This window comes from Lactuca virosa, chromosome 7, assembly GCF_052849685.1.
Source record: "Lactuca virosa cultivar CGN04683 chromosome 7, Lactuca_virosa_CGN04683_v6, whole genome shotgun sequence".
Classification (NCBI taxonomy): domain Eukaryota; kingdom Viridiplantae; phylum Streptophyta; class Magnoliopsida; order Asterales; family Asteraceae; genus Lactuca; species Lactuca virosa.
In genome coordinates, this window is record NC_136432.1 from 61,018,091 (window position 1) to 61,034,408 (window position 16,318).

Consider the following 16,318-nt stretch of genomic DNA (forward strand, 5'->3'; position numbering starts at 1 on the left):
TATAAAACGTATTGTTGTGTGTGATTTGATGAGTAAATAGTGCAAGCATATAAGTCAAAGTTTATCTGTTCCTTTTTGCTTTTAGGGGGAAAAAGTGATATCTTGGACCCCTTGATGATTTGGTGTTGACTTATAGTGTCGGGCATGGCCAGGACTAAATTGATGTATTCGATTAGTAGTTATCTGTCATTGAGATTGATTTTGTTCCATGTAATTTGTCCACATGATATCTTGCAGAATGGAGGATTATATGATCACTTATCTAAGGACACGTAACTGACTAGGTCAGAATTCGACAACGGCTTTGAGAGCTACAATTTGCTGATCGATTTAGAAGGATATACTGGAAACTATAGTTACTAGACTTATCCAAGTGGGAGACTGTTGGATTAGGTGTCTAAGCCCATAACTATAATTGGTATATGCTTGAATTGATAGTAGCACAGTCCTTTTGGGTTACCCTAAAGACTAGCAATTAGGAAGGATGATTTTGGAGAAAGAGGTTGATTTATTAATTTGATTAACAAATTGAAATAAGTAAATTATTAATATATTATGAGAATAATATATTAATTAGAAATTGTAATAATTAATTAATATTTAATCAGAAATTAATTTAGAATTAATTTTGGGATTAAAAGAATTAATTAAAAGTGCAGGGACTGAATTGTAATTGTTCAATAGTTGAGCAAGAGGTATTCTAGAACCCTCCATAGGCATGGATAGTTTTGACATGCCCTAGGGTTTATAGAATAGTCCTTATTGGATAATCATGAAAGTGGATAATTACCCGGTTTAAGATTATCTTGGACTTAGGCTTATCTAGGGTTTCCTGACTGCGCTATATAAAGGGGGTTAAACCCTATGGATTTCGTCCACTTCTTCCTAGATAACTCCAACCGAAAATTTTCCTCCTCTCTCCTTCTTCACAATCTCCTTCAATTGCTAGTGTTGGGTGTGAGCCATTAGAGGTGTGACATTTGTGACACTTATTCTCAAAGCTTCAACAACATCAAGGAATTGGATTGTTATTGATATATAACAATCGAAGGTATGTTTTGTAACCCTAATTATGTGATTTTGATTATATACAAGTGTTATATGGTTTATACATTGTTGTTCACATGGTATGTTTAATTAGAGAAAACGTAGATCAATTTTAGGGTTGCATGCACACATAGGATTGTTTGTATTGCTCAAAACCCATAAAAAAACATCTAGTAGATTTTAGATGAACATTTATCAAATACATTTAAGTAAAAAGAGGTTTGGTAAGGTGCTTCGGGTGATTTTTCAGTTGCGTCTGTCTGCTTGTTTATTAATGAGTACTTCTTGGGTTCGAGTGCTAATGTTACTAGACGGGCTCGTTTAGTACCTATTAAACTCAATCTTTTAGCTTGGTGTTTATCCTTGGATAGCATTCCTGCTCGTGTTAACCTTTCAAAAATAGGCTTTGATATTTCTTATATTATGTGTCCACTTTGTGATAAAGGGGTGGAATCGAGTGATCATCTTTTTTTCTCTTGTATGTTGGCCTCGACCTTGATGTCATGGGTTTTGAGGTGGTGGGATATATGTATTCTTGCTATCAACTCTTATGGAGAATGGGTCGGGTGGTTCAATGGTCTTCGTCTAAAGACAGGAGCTAAGAATTTATTGGAATGAGTTTTTTTTTGTCATGTGGTGGTATATTTGGATATTTCGTAATAGCTTGTTGTTTGCTAATGATCCCCCGAATAAGGCTCTTCTTTTTTACAGTAGTGTCACCTAGTCGTGTAGTCGTTTACTTGGTGTAATTATACACATAAATCTTATATAAACTGGGTTGCTTGGCTTCAAAACCCATTTATGGTTGTTATATATGTAATTTGTATGTTCTTTCTTTGTCTAGCTTCTTGTTAGATTTCTTCTATTAAAATTTATGCTGTTCGAATATAAACATATTTCGGCAACACAGTTACTAAGTTACTAACCAAGTGATAGGAGTCCTAGTGGGAGGCCCACACACACAGTCATGGAGGCGATTTGTAAGTAGAGTGTATAGGCGCACTTTGCACGCAACTTGGGCTGACCTAGGGTTGTCAAACATCATGAGTTGTCGGTTGGGACCATTTGGTAGCGTGAGTTACTCACGTGGGATGCATTGGCAACTTGAGTTGTCTCATAATCGATATAGATTGTTTTTGTTACAGTTCCATTTATGATGTTAATTACCATTACTAATTGGTTAATGGCACTTATTTTCCATATAAACTGAGAAGGTTGAAAACCACCAGTAGAATTTGAGAGTTGGTCTCATTCCAATATACACGTTCTTACACAAACTAATATGAAATTAAAAAAGTAGTTTCCCTCGGCCTATAAAATATTTAGAATCATTCTAGTTTAGGTGAATTTTTAGACAATATTGGTCAAGTATGAAGATACATATTGCTCTAACTATTGTACCTTGGGAATCTCAGATTTATTGGGATTGATTCTACTTAAAGGTCCAACATGAGGCTTAACCACTTTTGGTATTACTTTCATGAATTCTTCATTTCTTTTTCATTTTTCCTTTGTAATTGTATATGTATCGATTTGTGCTCCTGAAGAAGTGCAACTACAACCGATCATATTAAACAAGTTCCACAACATTACTGATCTTCAACAATATCAAATTTGTTACTTACGAAAATAGGTACATTGGTAATTCACGTGTGAATGACCAACTAAGAGTAATCTTTATATATTATGCATTTATTATACAAGATGGTCATCCACGTGTACATATAGCATAGATGCGTGTGTGTATTCGTGTCGTTTTCATGTGTCAGACAAGAATTTGACGATTCGATACGAAGAGAAATAAGCTTTATCTCTCTTTTTAGTATGTATCCGTATCGTGTCGTGTCACTCACAAATTTGTGTATTCATGTATCGAATTGTCAGGTCTAACACACACATCCATTAAAGAACCCTTGTTTGCCCGTGTGCATCCTTGCATGCACTTGCGTACTTAGCATACACAAATACATAAATGATATAGAGAATATGTGATTGTCGTTTATGAAAAACTGCATGGAAAACATATAGATAGTCATAAACTGCATGGAAAACATATAGATAGTTTGCCTCCGAGTCGTAACTTAATTAGTTCTAAGGTGACATTTGGTGTTTAGGATAACACTCATAACACAACTAAATCATGTAGAGGCTTGGTAGTTTTCTCATGGTTGAAGTTTCTTTTAGAGGGGAGAGTTCATTTCTCACCGGTCAGTTCCCCGGTCGTAGTGAGTTGCTAATTTAAAACACTCTCTCTAATAAACATCTCTAGTGTTTTGTCAATCAAATGGTAACGTGCACCAAAATGGGAACTCACAAGATATATAACCATAACTATAGTATATAATCCAAAAAGTTGAAGGCACTTTGAATTATCGACAACATGAACCTGAATTTTGAACCGAATAGTAGGGAGTTAATTTATCGTTCTGCCATAATAATGTTTTTTTGGTCCATTTGGGATCATTTAGTAGGTTAAAATGGCATTCCAATGTTCTCGGTTTAATTAGGCTTTATGTTGGTTCATTTAGAACACATTTAGTTATTAAATGAACAAATTAGATTAACCATCATATTTAGTTATCACACGAACTTATAAAGGGTGGGCAATCAAGCCACCACCTTGGAGGTCGATCAAATGCTTCTCATAGAAAATCTTCTCCCATGGCTTTTCATTATGTTTATCTTCTCCTACTGGATTTTCTCCATTGATAAATGATACATGGGTACCAGAGTAAAATGAAGACATAAGATAGCAATGCGCAGGATGAATAATATCCATTGTTGGGTCTACACGTTGCATACGTTAGTGTGATCTTTTCATGTGTTGTCTTAGCATGTTGCCATTATGGGGCATTAGTATGAAAAACAAAAACCTAATCTTGACCATTTCATCACATATCTTAGTTTGTGCATCAATAATTTAACATCAAATTTTCATTGCATGTTTTTAAAGTTTGAGAAAGCAATTAAAATTTTAAAAAATATGTTTCAATATTTGAAAATACACTTTGATTAAACTAAATTTTTTACAAAATATTTTGTTGGTTATTTTAGTGTAAGTAATTAGAGGTGACACGAGTACTAATGTCAATTGCGCTCATTTACACATCAAAAGATGCAGAACTGCAGAACTGCACACTTTGTGAGTTGATATATGCAAAATGACTTATCTTTTAAGATATTTTTACTGGTATGGAAAATATTAAAAACAAGGGAACCATAAATTTAAAATAAAAACACTTTAAATGTTGTAAAATACTTTTTATCAGCTCCATACAATGAATGATAGAATATCTAATAATATTATAACAAGCTAAGCCAATATGCAGGGTCTGTATGTATTACATAATCATTGTTAACTAGGAAATACTAATACAGAGGGTGGGGGGAGTTAGAAACTTCAAAATCTAAATGAAAAAAAAAAAAAAAAAGTCAACATAAATCTACCTGCTAAATTTTCAACATAAAACAAGTCAACAGAAATCTAGCTGTTAAAACTATAAGTTAACACAAATCTACCTGTTAGAAGTAATTTTAGGGGATTTAAATCTACAAGTCAACAAAATTTTGTTAGAAATTAACTCAAAGGGTAGTGACTTAGATAACTATAAGAAGTCAACATTCATGAAAAGTCAACAAAAAGCCTACCTGTTTGTGAGTCTACCACAACCTGTGTCAAGAACATCAGTACTTCAAACAATCCAGGGTTTCAAAAAACTTGGGGTTCAAAGAAGAAGATGGGGGGCAAAATGGTCATTTTACAAGGATAAAAGGGTTAGGTTAAGAAACAATGATTTAGGGACAAAAATCTGTAATTTACTTGATAATGATTAATGAATGAGCAATACCTATAGGAATGGCATTTGGCTTATGAACCCATTAAAGATCTTCATATGACCTGCACATAAGGGCAAAATGGTAATCTTACGCCCAGAGTACGAATATGTTCTTCTGAGTTGTTACCTCCGCCATCGGTCTTCCTGATAACACGCACTAAATTGTGCATCTATTAAGTATATGATATGATTGTTATTATGTTATAATTAAGTAAGGATTCAATGTTTTTTGTTAACTAAATGATTAAAAAAAATGAAGTGTAAAGAACAATGAAGATAAAATCACACTTTTAATAGATTCTATAACTGTACACTGGAAAATAGAAATTAGACAAAACATCATGGGTGACAATGTGCCAACAATGTTTTATTGTATGGATAATTATATTAACCATCTTTTTTTTTTTTGGAAAATGGAAAGAGGTGTTACGTGAAATTATGAGAAACAAGGGGTGGGGTGGGCACTTATTCCTTGTTACCGAATCTCTTGGCAATTATTGGACGAACATCTTCAGCATCTGCTAGTGTCTCTAGGAAGGGCAGAAGTGTAATTAATGCACAATCTGATGGATCATTAAACCAACTCTTTATTGGAATCCCGTTATTCACTTGCATCTGGAAAACCTAAAACCACCAAATAATGGAATCAGTATTATAGATGAAAGTAAAGTTTACAATTCCATTCCATCATGGAATGGAATGGAATGGAAAAAAAGATAAATTACAAACATTACCTGTGGGCAGTTGTCAATTATGGCGACTTTGGCAAGATCAACACCTAAAACTGTTAAATCCTTGGTGTAAATTCCATCTGTGAAAATACAAGAGTCTCTATACGCCCTATGAGAGATGATTTTTCCATCTGGATCCAATATGTCAAGAAGTTGTTTTGCATAAATGCTCTGACTTGCTGTGAACACCACAATTTGGAACATTTCTGATACTCTTTCCAAGAACTCTCTAAGGTAAGGCCTCTGCTTTACATAGACAGTATGCTCTTTCAGATCAAAATATACTGAAAATGTGAAGTCTGCATCATCACAGTGTTCCAATGAAGAGTGGACCAGTGTTTCTGCATATTCCAAAATCAACAAATTAATGTTAACGAACCACAATAAAGAAATTATTGCCAAAATGTTTCCATACCATCTAAATCAAGTGCTAATGTGACAGTTTTTCTTTCAACTTCAGAAAGGTCAGGCAGATTTTTAACAAACATTTGTGGATCCAAACATTCAGCAGGATCCCATTCAGGATAATTATTGACTTCCATCTCTTGATTGCATGATCTCAGCTGATGAATTGCTAAATATAAGCTTGATTCTTCTGAAACCATGACAGGTTCTAAACTGTTTCTGCTGTCATCCTCCTCCTTGCAAGTGTCAATGCTGTCTTCAAGAAAAGGAAGTATCATGTAATCATCATCGAAAAATATGTTTGATTCATCACATCCATAATCAGGCAAACATGTAGCTTCTGTAATGCCATATGATGAAGAGCTCCTTTCAATGGGTGGGCTAGAAACAGACATGTCTGAGATGAAGAAATCTGAGACATTACAACTTTGATATTCACATGAGTTTCTATCTTCATCTCCTGATGATGCCACTTCAATGTCTTTTTCACTCCCTATATGGACACAAGAAAAAATACTTTTATGGATGACAATGACATTGCTATAACTGGGTAGATTTTTCAAAGTGTGATTTTATTTCTTACCTCCATTATTGGATGCAGTTGCTTCACTCTCATTGTGATTGGACTCTGGGTTAGGTGAAAAGATAGTTTCTATGGCTGAAGAGCAGTTAGCTTGTGTATGATCCTGCAATCAGTTACAACTGTCATATAACTAAATGTTGGTAGTTGTAAGGCTTTTTGAAGTAAGAGAAACTCAAATGGGAATCTTGAAGAATTATGATAAACAGCAGAAGAGACATGGATCTTTGTACATAACAAGGCAGAACTCATGTCAATGGGACAAAAAAATTGCAATTTTTGTCCAACCTAAAAAGGGGGGACATCAACTCGATATTTCCTTTGTAGAAAAGACGAGAATGCCCTTTCGTCCCCATTATCAAAAATAGAAAGCTTGTCCAATCCAGTGTAACAGATGCAGCCTATGTAACACAGTTTGGAGATAATTTTGGAACCTGAATACTTTCTTCTTCTAGATGTTCACAACAGTTAGTTTCATCGCTTCTAATTTCCTGCATAGTTGCTTCACCGCAGAAAGAATCTGCTGAAAAACAAAATGAGATCAAAGAAAACAAGATCATCAAAAAGATCGATGTTTTCAAGAGTAGAATTAACATAAACTTAGCATGTTTAGCTACTCAAGAAAATCAGATCACAAGAAAAAAAAAACAAACAACTGGGTGGATTTTTCAAACTATGGTGTTTTAATGAGAAATGAAAGTAGGATGCTATAATAAACAAATCAATGGAATTATGTTGTTGTTTCTTGCATCTAACCCTTAAAAAATTTAGTGTAACTGCTAAATTAGGTTATTACCATCGTGTTTGTTAGAAATACAAGTCTCAAGTTGAGCTTCTTGTTGGAAACTCCTGATATGTGATGAAGAGTTCTTGGAAATCTTGCTGGATTTTTGACATACATGGAGGCCATTCTTTTCTCTCAAACAGCCCATGGTTGACTTCATCTTCATCTGTAGTGATGGCATTTGTTCTGTACTTATGATGTGTATCACAATATTGACTCAAAAACATCAGTGGCCAAACAGAATACCTTCAAATGTCTGCAATTAACCAAAAGAAAAAGAAGTAATACATTAAGATATCATAGTATAATTAGGTTGTTCAATAGCAATCATGTAAAACAACCATAAAAATTAAAAGTTTTCTTCAGATAACATATTAATAATTCAACGATCTAACAAAGAAACAAATATGTTTCTTTGAAAAATATTTCCAATTCAGCCATGACCTTTATGCATCAAGAGATCAAGAGAAACACAAAACTATTTTGAAGAAACACGTTTTTGGATCAAAATATCTCCATACATCACTTTCACTTATAGATAAACCAGAAAAGAAAAAATTAAAGTGAGATCAACGCGTGTGTGTGTGTGTGTGGAATCAACCTTCACGCTCATGATCTAGTGCTATAGATTCCATAAAATCAATCACAAACCCTAATTTCAGTTTCAATTAAAGTCAATAAACAAAGTCCCACAAGCAATCAAATTCAATATATAAAAAATTCGAAACGGAAAGGTTTCGAACAAACAAGCTGAAAACTACAACAAGACATTAGCGACTGTTTGTCGCGTTTCGCGCTTCACCTTCATGATCCCGTGTTCATAAATTCAAACGAGTCAACTACGAATAACGATAATCCAACTCCAATTTCAACTAAACGACATTAAAATCAAAGTCAACACAGACGAGACTGATGAAAAAGACGATGATCGTAAGCGAATTCTTCATAACCGAAATACTAATTCCAGAAAAGAATCAAGAAAATACAACAAACCTTAATCAAGACGAAGCTCGTCGATGCAGTTGAGTCATGAAGTTGAAAAACATACATATATGTATAGATTTATGCATATATAATTCAATTAACAATCATATCCGTAGTGATCAAATATCAAATAATCAGAAACTGATTATTCATGTACAGTAAAGATTATGCGTTCTTGATTACCTTTGTATATCAAACCCCCAAACCCAAGTCCTCTTCTTTCTTTCTTTCTCTCTCTCTCTCTCTCTCTCTCCCTTTCTCTGTGATTGACGCGCTTTTATGCAGTCGCTCTCTCTTTATTCTCAAGACCCTTATACTTTGTGAAGGTTGCATACTTAGTCCCTTTACTAAATATCGTTTGTATGATTGTTATTAAATAATAAGTTATTTAACATTATAGTCGAGGGATTTGATGCAAGAGAACTAGTTTTGAAAATAACTATGAAAATTTGAAATTACCTAGATATTAAAAACTTTATTTAAATTATTTATCATTTTTATTCTTCAAGTACCATATCAAACTATAGGTGATGTTTGAAACTTGATTTGATACATATATAGATACAATGTGTACCTTAAATAATATTTGATGTGTGTATCTGTCTATATATTTATGTTATAATAGTAAATCTATATAAAAGATTTGTTTATTATTACAATACCTCAAATAAAAATAGAACCACAAAGTTAAGAAATATAAGTATTTATTATCATTAGAAGAAAATAACATCAATACAACAATGAATCTATAATCATTAACGTAGCATAAGTAGGTTAAACAATGAAATTAGACTATTATATCAATTTTGTTTATTCTAACTTTTTATCATCACTTAAATCTATACACAATCATTATCCTTCCAAGTATCCCAAACTTTATTTTGCTAAAAATACCTATGTTAAAATTATGATCCTTCGAATTTAATAATTAACTTGGATGATTATGTTTGATATATAGTTGATATAAATCTTGTATTATATGTAAGAATGCACTTGAAACTTTGATCGTGTTAACATAAGGTAGGCCTTTAAGTATATTTTAATATAATTGAGGTAATCGGGGATGGATCGGATATTAGGGACATAAAAGATATAAGAGAATGACTAATTTATATATTCGATTCATTATCATCCTTATTCACTATGTGATTATGTTTAATCTCACTACTTTCATATGAATCTTCAATGTACCATAATATAACGAAAATGAATTAGACTTAGGACTTCCATGCGCTTTTTGGATGAGAGTTAAAATTAGTTGAAGAGAAAAAGAATTTAACATAAAAAAACATGAGGTGTTATGCACTAAATAATTGTGTTGATACATGCTCTACAACATACATGCACATATAATAGATTCTTGTTGAAGACTACAAAACAAATGTAAAATATCAAAATAAAAGTATTTTTCATCTAAACATGAACAATTTATTTAAGTTTAAGCTCCATGATATAAATAACAACTTATTTAAAGTGAATATTCTTTAACTAATGTACGTGTAATTGTATGAACTAATTGTGTATTTGCATCATTGTCCTAGCTAAAAGCCAAAAGGATATACTTTAATATTTCGTGTACTAAAACAAATAAAATGATTGGTTTGGTTTACAACGATCAAAATAAGTTAAATGGGTCTAGGTGACAACTGATCAAACCAGAAGGGGTTGACAAAATGAAAATGCAAACATATAACTTATCGACCAGTAAAATGATTACACGTATACGTTGACGGCGGTACTTATCCACCCTCTCCTTTCAGCGCGTTGACTGTACTCTCCCAATACTGACCACAAGTTGACTAAAAGTCTCATTGGCAACACTAAAATCAACATTAATTAAAACAAATTAGTGAATGGAAATTTACATAAATTTTAATATATATATTTCGGTGTATGATTCATAATTTAAAAAAAAAATAGATAGTTTTTAGTTTATATTTTTTTAAACAAGGATTGAATGCAATATTTCAATGCAAAATTTTAACACTGAAGTTTCAATTTTAAAGGACAAAACCCTCTTTTAGAGGGAAAGAACGCCTTGCAAATTATGTTTCCCTCCAATTTCTACAAAAACTTGGCAATTATGTTTCCCTCCAATTTCTGAAAACCCTTGGTAATTATGTTTCCCTCCAAATTTTGAATTCCCAAAAAATTTCAAAACTAATAACACCCTCTAAAATGCGGGATTAATTCAGATATTAGATTTATGGATATATTTTGAAGGGTTTATGACAATATGCTTCATTTACCTCAAAATTACAAACAAAACCATAAACGTAAAATGTTGAGATCAAGTATGGAGAGTTCTCTCCAAAGACGAAGAACGCGGAGATTTTGTAGGGTGTGACGAGCCCCCATGGGAAGATCGATGGGGATTAGTTGGAGACGCGATGTTTATTGGTACACGTGGACCCACCGGTTGTTGTGTGTATTGATCAAAGCCCGTATTTGGTGGCATCATCCCTTGAACTTGACCCTGCATAAACAGCGCAATATACTTTCATTGATTTGTTTATTATAGCAAAAGCTAAAAGGTGAAACATTGTTGCATAAATAGTTTTATTTTTGAAGTTTTAATTAATTAAAATTTAAGAGATACACACACACACACACACCTGTTGATATTGTTGCATATTAATATATCCTTGTTGCTGTTGTTGTTGTTGATACATCTGATACCAATACTGTTGGTATTGTTCCTGCTGTTGATACAACTGATACTGCTGCTGAACATAAGCTTGTTGTTGTGGCAGCAGCCGCTGCGGCTCTGGCGGCATTACATAAGACTGTTGCATTTGCAGCCATTGTTGCTGATTATGATTCTGTTGGTATTGATATTGCCACATTTGATTGTAAGCTTGTGTGTTCTGACCACCAAGCTCCGGTGGTTCAGTATTTTGCATAGGATACTGAACCATCGGTTGAGCCGGTGGTTCAGGCTCAACCGGTTCAGTTCCCTTGTTTTCTTTTGTAGGGTTAGGGTTTTCAGTATTTTGTTGATGTGAGAAACCTTTTTCGGTTTCGTGGTGGTTGGTGGTGGTTCCGGTGACCGGAGAGGAGTTTTCACTGGCGGTTACAGGCGGTTGAGTATCCTCAAGGGCGGTGGGATTAGGTTCTTTCTCGGAAGAAACCGTCTTCTCAAGCATTTCAGCTTCATCGGTTGTGTTTTGATCCGATTTTTGTAATATTTGTAGGTCATTTGGTTTTGGTTCAGATATAACTTCATGTTCTTGATTTTTGGGGTTCTTATTAGGTGAAGGAGGGGCAAAATGGTCAATATTATGAACCACAGAGGGTTGTTTGTGTGAAGAGGTAGGTCTTCGTATTAGGCAAGGGAAAGATTTTATGTGACGATTCCATGCTTTTTTTATGTCATTTGTGGTCCCACAGTGGTCGACAAACTGTATAATTAGCAAACACATAAGACATGGTTAAGTTCTTATTTGTATAATGACATAAGATATTGATATAATTTAATAAATGTGATTTGGAGTAAAAGATTTTTAACCTTCAAATACAAATTTGACAAATCCTCACGATCTTTGGAACTTAAACTTTCTGATTCACAAGTTATAGTAGTCGCCATAATTCGGTCCATTTTTTTCAAATGTCTTGATCCTTCGTGTGTCATTGCAAAATTAATCAATTCCTGTAAATAAAAAGTTGCACCGAGTCAACCGGGTACCCGCCTTAGTACATCGAAGCCACTGTCATTTTGGTTTTTTTTTTAAGATGAGAGAGAGAAACATACTTCTAGAAGTAATCTGGAATGAGGCACTTGTTGGACACCTGCTATTAGTAAGTTCATTGCAGCATCTGCACTACTAGTGATCTACAAACAGGCAATAAATATGATAATCAAAAATCTTTTTAAACTGATATAACAATGCTTCATGGAGCATTTATTTCTTGAAATCATAATAATCAGTTATAAATAAATTTATATAAGTGTTGGAAATGCAATGCATACCAGGTATTTGAGGCGGAAAAAGTGAATATAAAGTATAGGGATAATATGCATCTTCTCCTTTTCTGCTGCCATTTTGAGTGATTTTTTATAAATGTCCAAAGCTGTATCCAAATTTCCCTGTTTATTATAAAATATAAACAGTCGGTTTTTTTTTGCTACAAATGCAAATAAAATAATAGTCATGATTGATGATTGATTGTGTTTACCAGACGTTTCTCCATATTAGCCTCTTTTATTGCAGTTTCAATGAAAGATGAATCAGATTCAGAAGTATCACAAAGTTGAAATGCAGCACGAGCTCCTTCAATATCTCCTATTTTCTCTCTATATCTTGCATTGAATATATGCACCTCTGATACATCCTGTATCACAAAGTTTTATACCTTGTAAACAAGTTTGGAAACATGTCAATGTGAAATATCAAAGAAATTAAAGAATTAAAGAGACATAAATTAAAAAACACACCTTTAAAAATACTCGTGTGGATCTTTCTAAAGCAAACTTTGCTATTTCTCTTCCCCCTTTGGATTCCATAAACTCCACATATCGCATCCAGAATTCAGGGTAATTAGCACATGGAATTAAGCATCTTTCGTACACCTTCACAGCCTGTATTAAGTAGATATTTCCTTTTAATTACTTTTATCTTATATTATTAAAACTCATGTATCCACCTTCATATTATTCTATTTCTATTTTCTACCATACCCAATCAAAATCCTCTTGCTTCTCAATGAAATCCAAATAATTATGCCAATTTTCCAGCTCTTCATCTTCAAGTGGCTCCACATGAAAAAAGTCCCTCTCCATGTAATTCTCAAAGTAATCTATTTCTTCGTGCAATTTGCATGATTTACGATAAAACCCCTCACCAATGGTGAGTAGTTTATTTAGGGCTTTAGACCTTTGCTCAACACTCGAGGAATGTTGCAGCTTTTTAATGGTATTCAAGATTTTATCATCTGATGTGGCGAATTCTATGGTTGAATCATCTGTGTAGGGTTCAAGGTTGCGACTTTTTGAGCATGACATGTCCTCTTCCACAAAAGCAGCAAATTCTTTAAAACTGAAAGATAGAAAAACAAACACAAGTTTAGAAAAAGGGTTGTTTTCCAGAAATACCCTTTACATAGTTATGATGAAGTGGTTGATAATGCAAACTTACTTGTCATAATATTTGTGTAAACTCTTTGTTGGGAATTTTAGAGCACGAATAAGAATGTGAGCAAGGAAAGTCCATTGCTGTTGAGATAACTCAAATCTGATGTACACATCCCATAATTTATGAGATAAGAAATCTTTTCCAACAAAAGAGAGCCCTCTTTCAAATATTCTGTGAAGTAGAAAAAGAAAAAAATGAAATTAAATGTTTTTAAATTTTGTGATAACTGAAATCACCATTCTATTCCTTCCCTAATTCCATTATACCAAACACTATTACACTACCTAACAGTTGCATTATCATTATCGAAGAATGCAGCATCAAATTTTTGGCCAATTATTTTTTAAAAAATGATTTTGAGTTTAGAATTTACCGACGAACATCATGTGGATCTTCAAAAGCAAGCATACTGAAGCTACAATAATCAACCCACAATCCAACAGAATATGTTGCAGATTCCACTGCACATTCAAAGATTTTAACAGCTTTTTCCATTGTAGAAAGCCTTGTCATGTGATCTGCATACCTCTTCCAATATTCATGACACAATGGGAACTGAGAGAGGAATGACTTATATACTGATGATATTGCTTTTATGTTGTCCTGAAGTAATTCCAAAGATTAATTGCAAGAAATAGCAGACATTCATATAAATGAATAAAATTAACTATGAACCATAAAGAAAGCTTAAAGTTACATGATAAACATTGGCTATGCACAATAGACAAAATAAGAAGCTTACCGAGTTGGTTTTCTCAATCTCTGAAATGAGTGAAGTCCAAGAATCAAAGTCCAATGAGTCACCATCAGCAATTTCATAATCTTCTTCAGGAGAACCAACTGCTGAACAATTAAGGCAATTACAGTCAAACTACACATGATAACTTGATCCATAAATAGGGTAGCTTGAATTATAATTATGATGAAAAGGGTTCAGAACATGTTATTTGCACAAAGAAAGGATGCTTGCAATCTGTAGCACAAAGATGAGAAAGATAGTGGAAAATAACTTTTCAGTCACGTTTATTAAAATTCAAAGTATTACAAAATACAAACAAAAAATAAATTCATGGGAGCAAATAGAACAAAGGGTTAAGCACTTAAATGCAAGAACTAGCAGTGTACTTTCATTGATTTGTTGATTATAACATCCCACTTTCATTAATTTCTGTTATTTTATAGAATCTACCATTTATAGCAATGACATCCTAACTTGGAAGATTTTTCAAGGTATAATGACTTAAAATTGAAAAAATAATAATAACTTGAAAGTACAATGCTATTATTGGGTAAAATTTTCAAAGTACAATGCCATAAGAAAAAATAATTTGGAGGTACAATGTTGTAATAGAAAGAAATATAATTAAGATGCTATAGAATACAAATAACTGAAAGTATGTTGCTATTCCTTGCATGTAGCCCTAGAACATTAGATGGGTATCTATGTTTTAGATCTTCAATGTTTGGATCATATAAACCACAAAAAAAGGGACATTGAGATAGAAGTTGCAATAATCAGTTTTGTGTTTTTGACAAAAGCTTATGCAGATTCTTATTTTCTAATTGCATAAGGTAAAAAAATCATCCTATTCATTTGTAATTGCTTGACAAAAACTGATTGTGAATTGTGATGCTGGTTTTCTTATTCCTTGGGGTCAGATTTGGAGAAAAATATTTCTATAAGAAAACTGATGATTGACATAAATGTATTTACTATAACCGTCTCCAATCAACTTTGAAGAACTCACTCTGAAAAAGAAAACATCCAAACGACCCTATAAATGTAAATCGGAAGTCGTAACAAACTCAAATTGCGAAAGTGAGTGTGTGAAATGCATCTAATTCTTCTTGATTTTAGAATAGACGTATCACAAAATACAAATTGATAAAGATTCAACATCAGCTAAACAACCCTAACGGTGTTTATAGTCACTGAACACAGATTGCCAGCGGCCATTGCTACTGTATCAGGGGTAGGGGTTTGAATCGTTTGAAGGCATTAATGAACAATACCTTCTCGATAGAAAGATACTTTACGGATACTCAAAAAATGTACAAATTCAAATTATTCTACAAGAAGCGCAGAACTCACCTTCAGGCACAGTTTCCATGGCGGAAAGACCATCGGCAGCGTCGGCCAATACCTGCAAGTCCATTTGAGTGAGATTTTACGGTGGTCGGAAGGGTATACGACGAGGAATAACTTCTCTTGTCAAAACTCACAACCCCATTTTAGGGAAAATGAGAGTGTAATTAACTTTTGGTTTTGTACTCATTTTGTGCTTTTTTTTTTTTATTTTTTTTTATTTAATATACCATCGAACTTGTTGTTTGCGTTCACCATAACCCTTTTGACCTGTGATAGCCGGTCAAAGGGTTATGGTGAACACAAACAACAAGTTCGACGGTATATTGAGTACAAAAAAAGGAAAAGAGACCAAATGAGAACGAACTCAACAGTTGGTTACCCTCCTGAATCATTTTCCCCGAAAAGTTAAATGAAATTAAAGTTGCAAAATTATCAAAGACTGCAACCTTCTTTGGCTATAACGTATATGAAGAGTGTTTCAAAGGGATAACCTCGTTAAAACATGGTCTATACTATGCTTACTGTGGTTAGCTGTCAACAACTCTCTGCAAAAGAATATGATTGTGTATGAGAGGTATATTTATCAGCATAAATGTTTACCTCAAGGTATATTATGGTGATGTGTTTACAAAAGCAACATGATATTGTACATATTGATGTTGTATCTTATCCCATGAATTCGATCTTAAAGCTAAGTAAACTCAAAAATCACAGCACTTGTGATTCCACT

At 33.3% G+C, this 16,318-nt stretch overlaps 2 protein-coding genes across 7 annotated transcripts; both read right to left on the minus strand.

Annotated features, from left to right (window-relative positions):
* Positions 1–5,154: 5,154 nt before the first annotated feature.
* On the minus strand, positions 5,155–8,663 carry LOC145124558 (uncharacterized). Of its 3 annotated transcripts, none has more exons than XM_079059961.1 (7): positions 8,551–8,663; positions 7,396–7,639; positions 7,034–7,119; positions 6,603–6,705; positions 6,030–6,512; positions 5,618–5,955; positions 5,155–5,507 (listed from the first exon to the last, which is right to left on the minus strand). In XM_079059961.1, exons 2-7 carry the CDS (start codon positions 7,562–7,564, stop codon positions 5,349–5,351), a joined length of 1,338 nt encoding a protein of 445 aa, XP_078916087.1. In that variant the 5' UTR covers positions 7,565–7,639; positions 8,551–8,663; the 3' UTR covers positions 5,155–5,348. The 3 variants fall into 3 exon arrangements, with proteins under 3 accessions (XP_078916087.1, XP_078916085.1, XP_078916086.1); XM_079059959.1 differs by having other exon boundaries at positions 7,034–7,122; XM_079059960.1 differs by lacking the exon at positions 8,551–8,663 and adding an exon at positions 8,377–8,526 and having other exon boundaries at positions 7,034–7,122.
* Positions 8,664–9,906: 1,243 nt separating this feature from the next.
* On the minus strand, positions 9,907–15,740 carry PRP39-2 (Tetratricopeptide repeat (TPR)-like superfamily protein). Of its 4 annotated transcripts, none has more exons than XM_079061061.1 (13): positions 15,592–15,740; positions 14,242–14,339; positions 13,873–14,102; positions 13,503–13,670; positions 13,046–13,403; positions 12,803–12,946; positions 12,544–12,699; positions 12,338–12,454; positions 12,119–12,199; positions 11,876–12,016; positions 10,983–11,768; positions 10,617–10,843; positions 9,907–10,187 (listed from the first exon to the last, which is right to left on the minus strand). In XM_079061061.1, the coding sequence occupies exons 1-12, from the start codon at positions 15,653–15,655 to the stop codon at positions 10,658–10,660; spliced, it is 2,529 nt and encodes an 842-aa protein (XP_078917187.1). In that variant the 5' UTR covers positions 15,656–15,740; the 3' UTR covers positions 9,907–10,187; positions 10,617–10,657. The 4 variants fall into 4 exon arrangements, with proteins under 4 accessions (XP_078917187.1, XP_078917185.1, XP_078917188.1 ...); XM_079061059.1 differs by having other exon boundaries at positions 14,242–14,342; XM_079061062.1 differs by lacking the exon at positions 15,592–15,740 and having other exon boundaries at positions 9,908–10,187; positions 13,873–13,960; positions 14,026–14,102; positions 14,242–14,337.
* Positions 15,741–16,318: the final 578 nt, after the last annotated feature.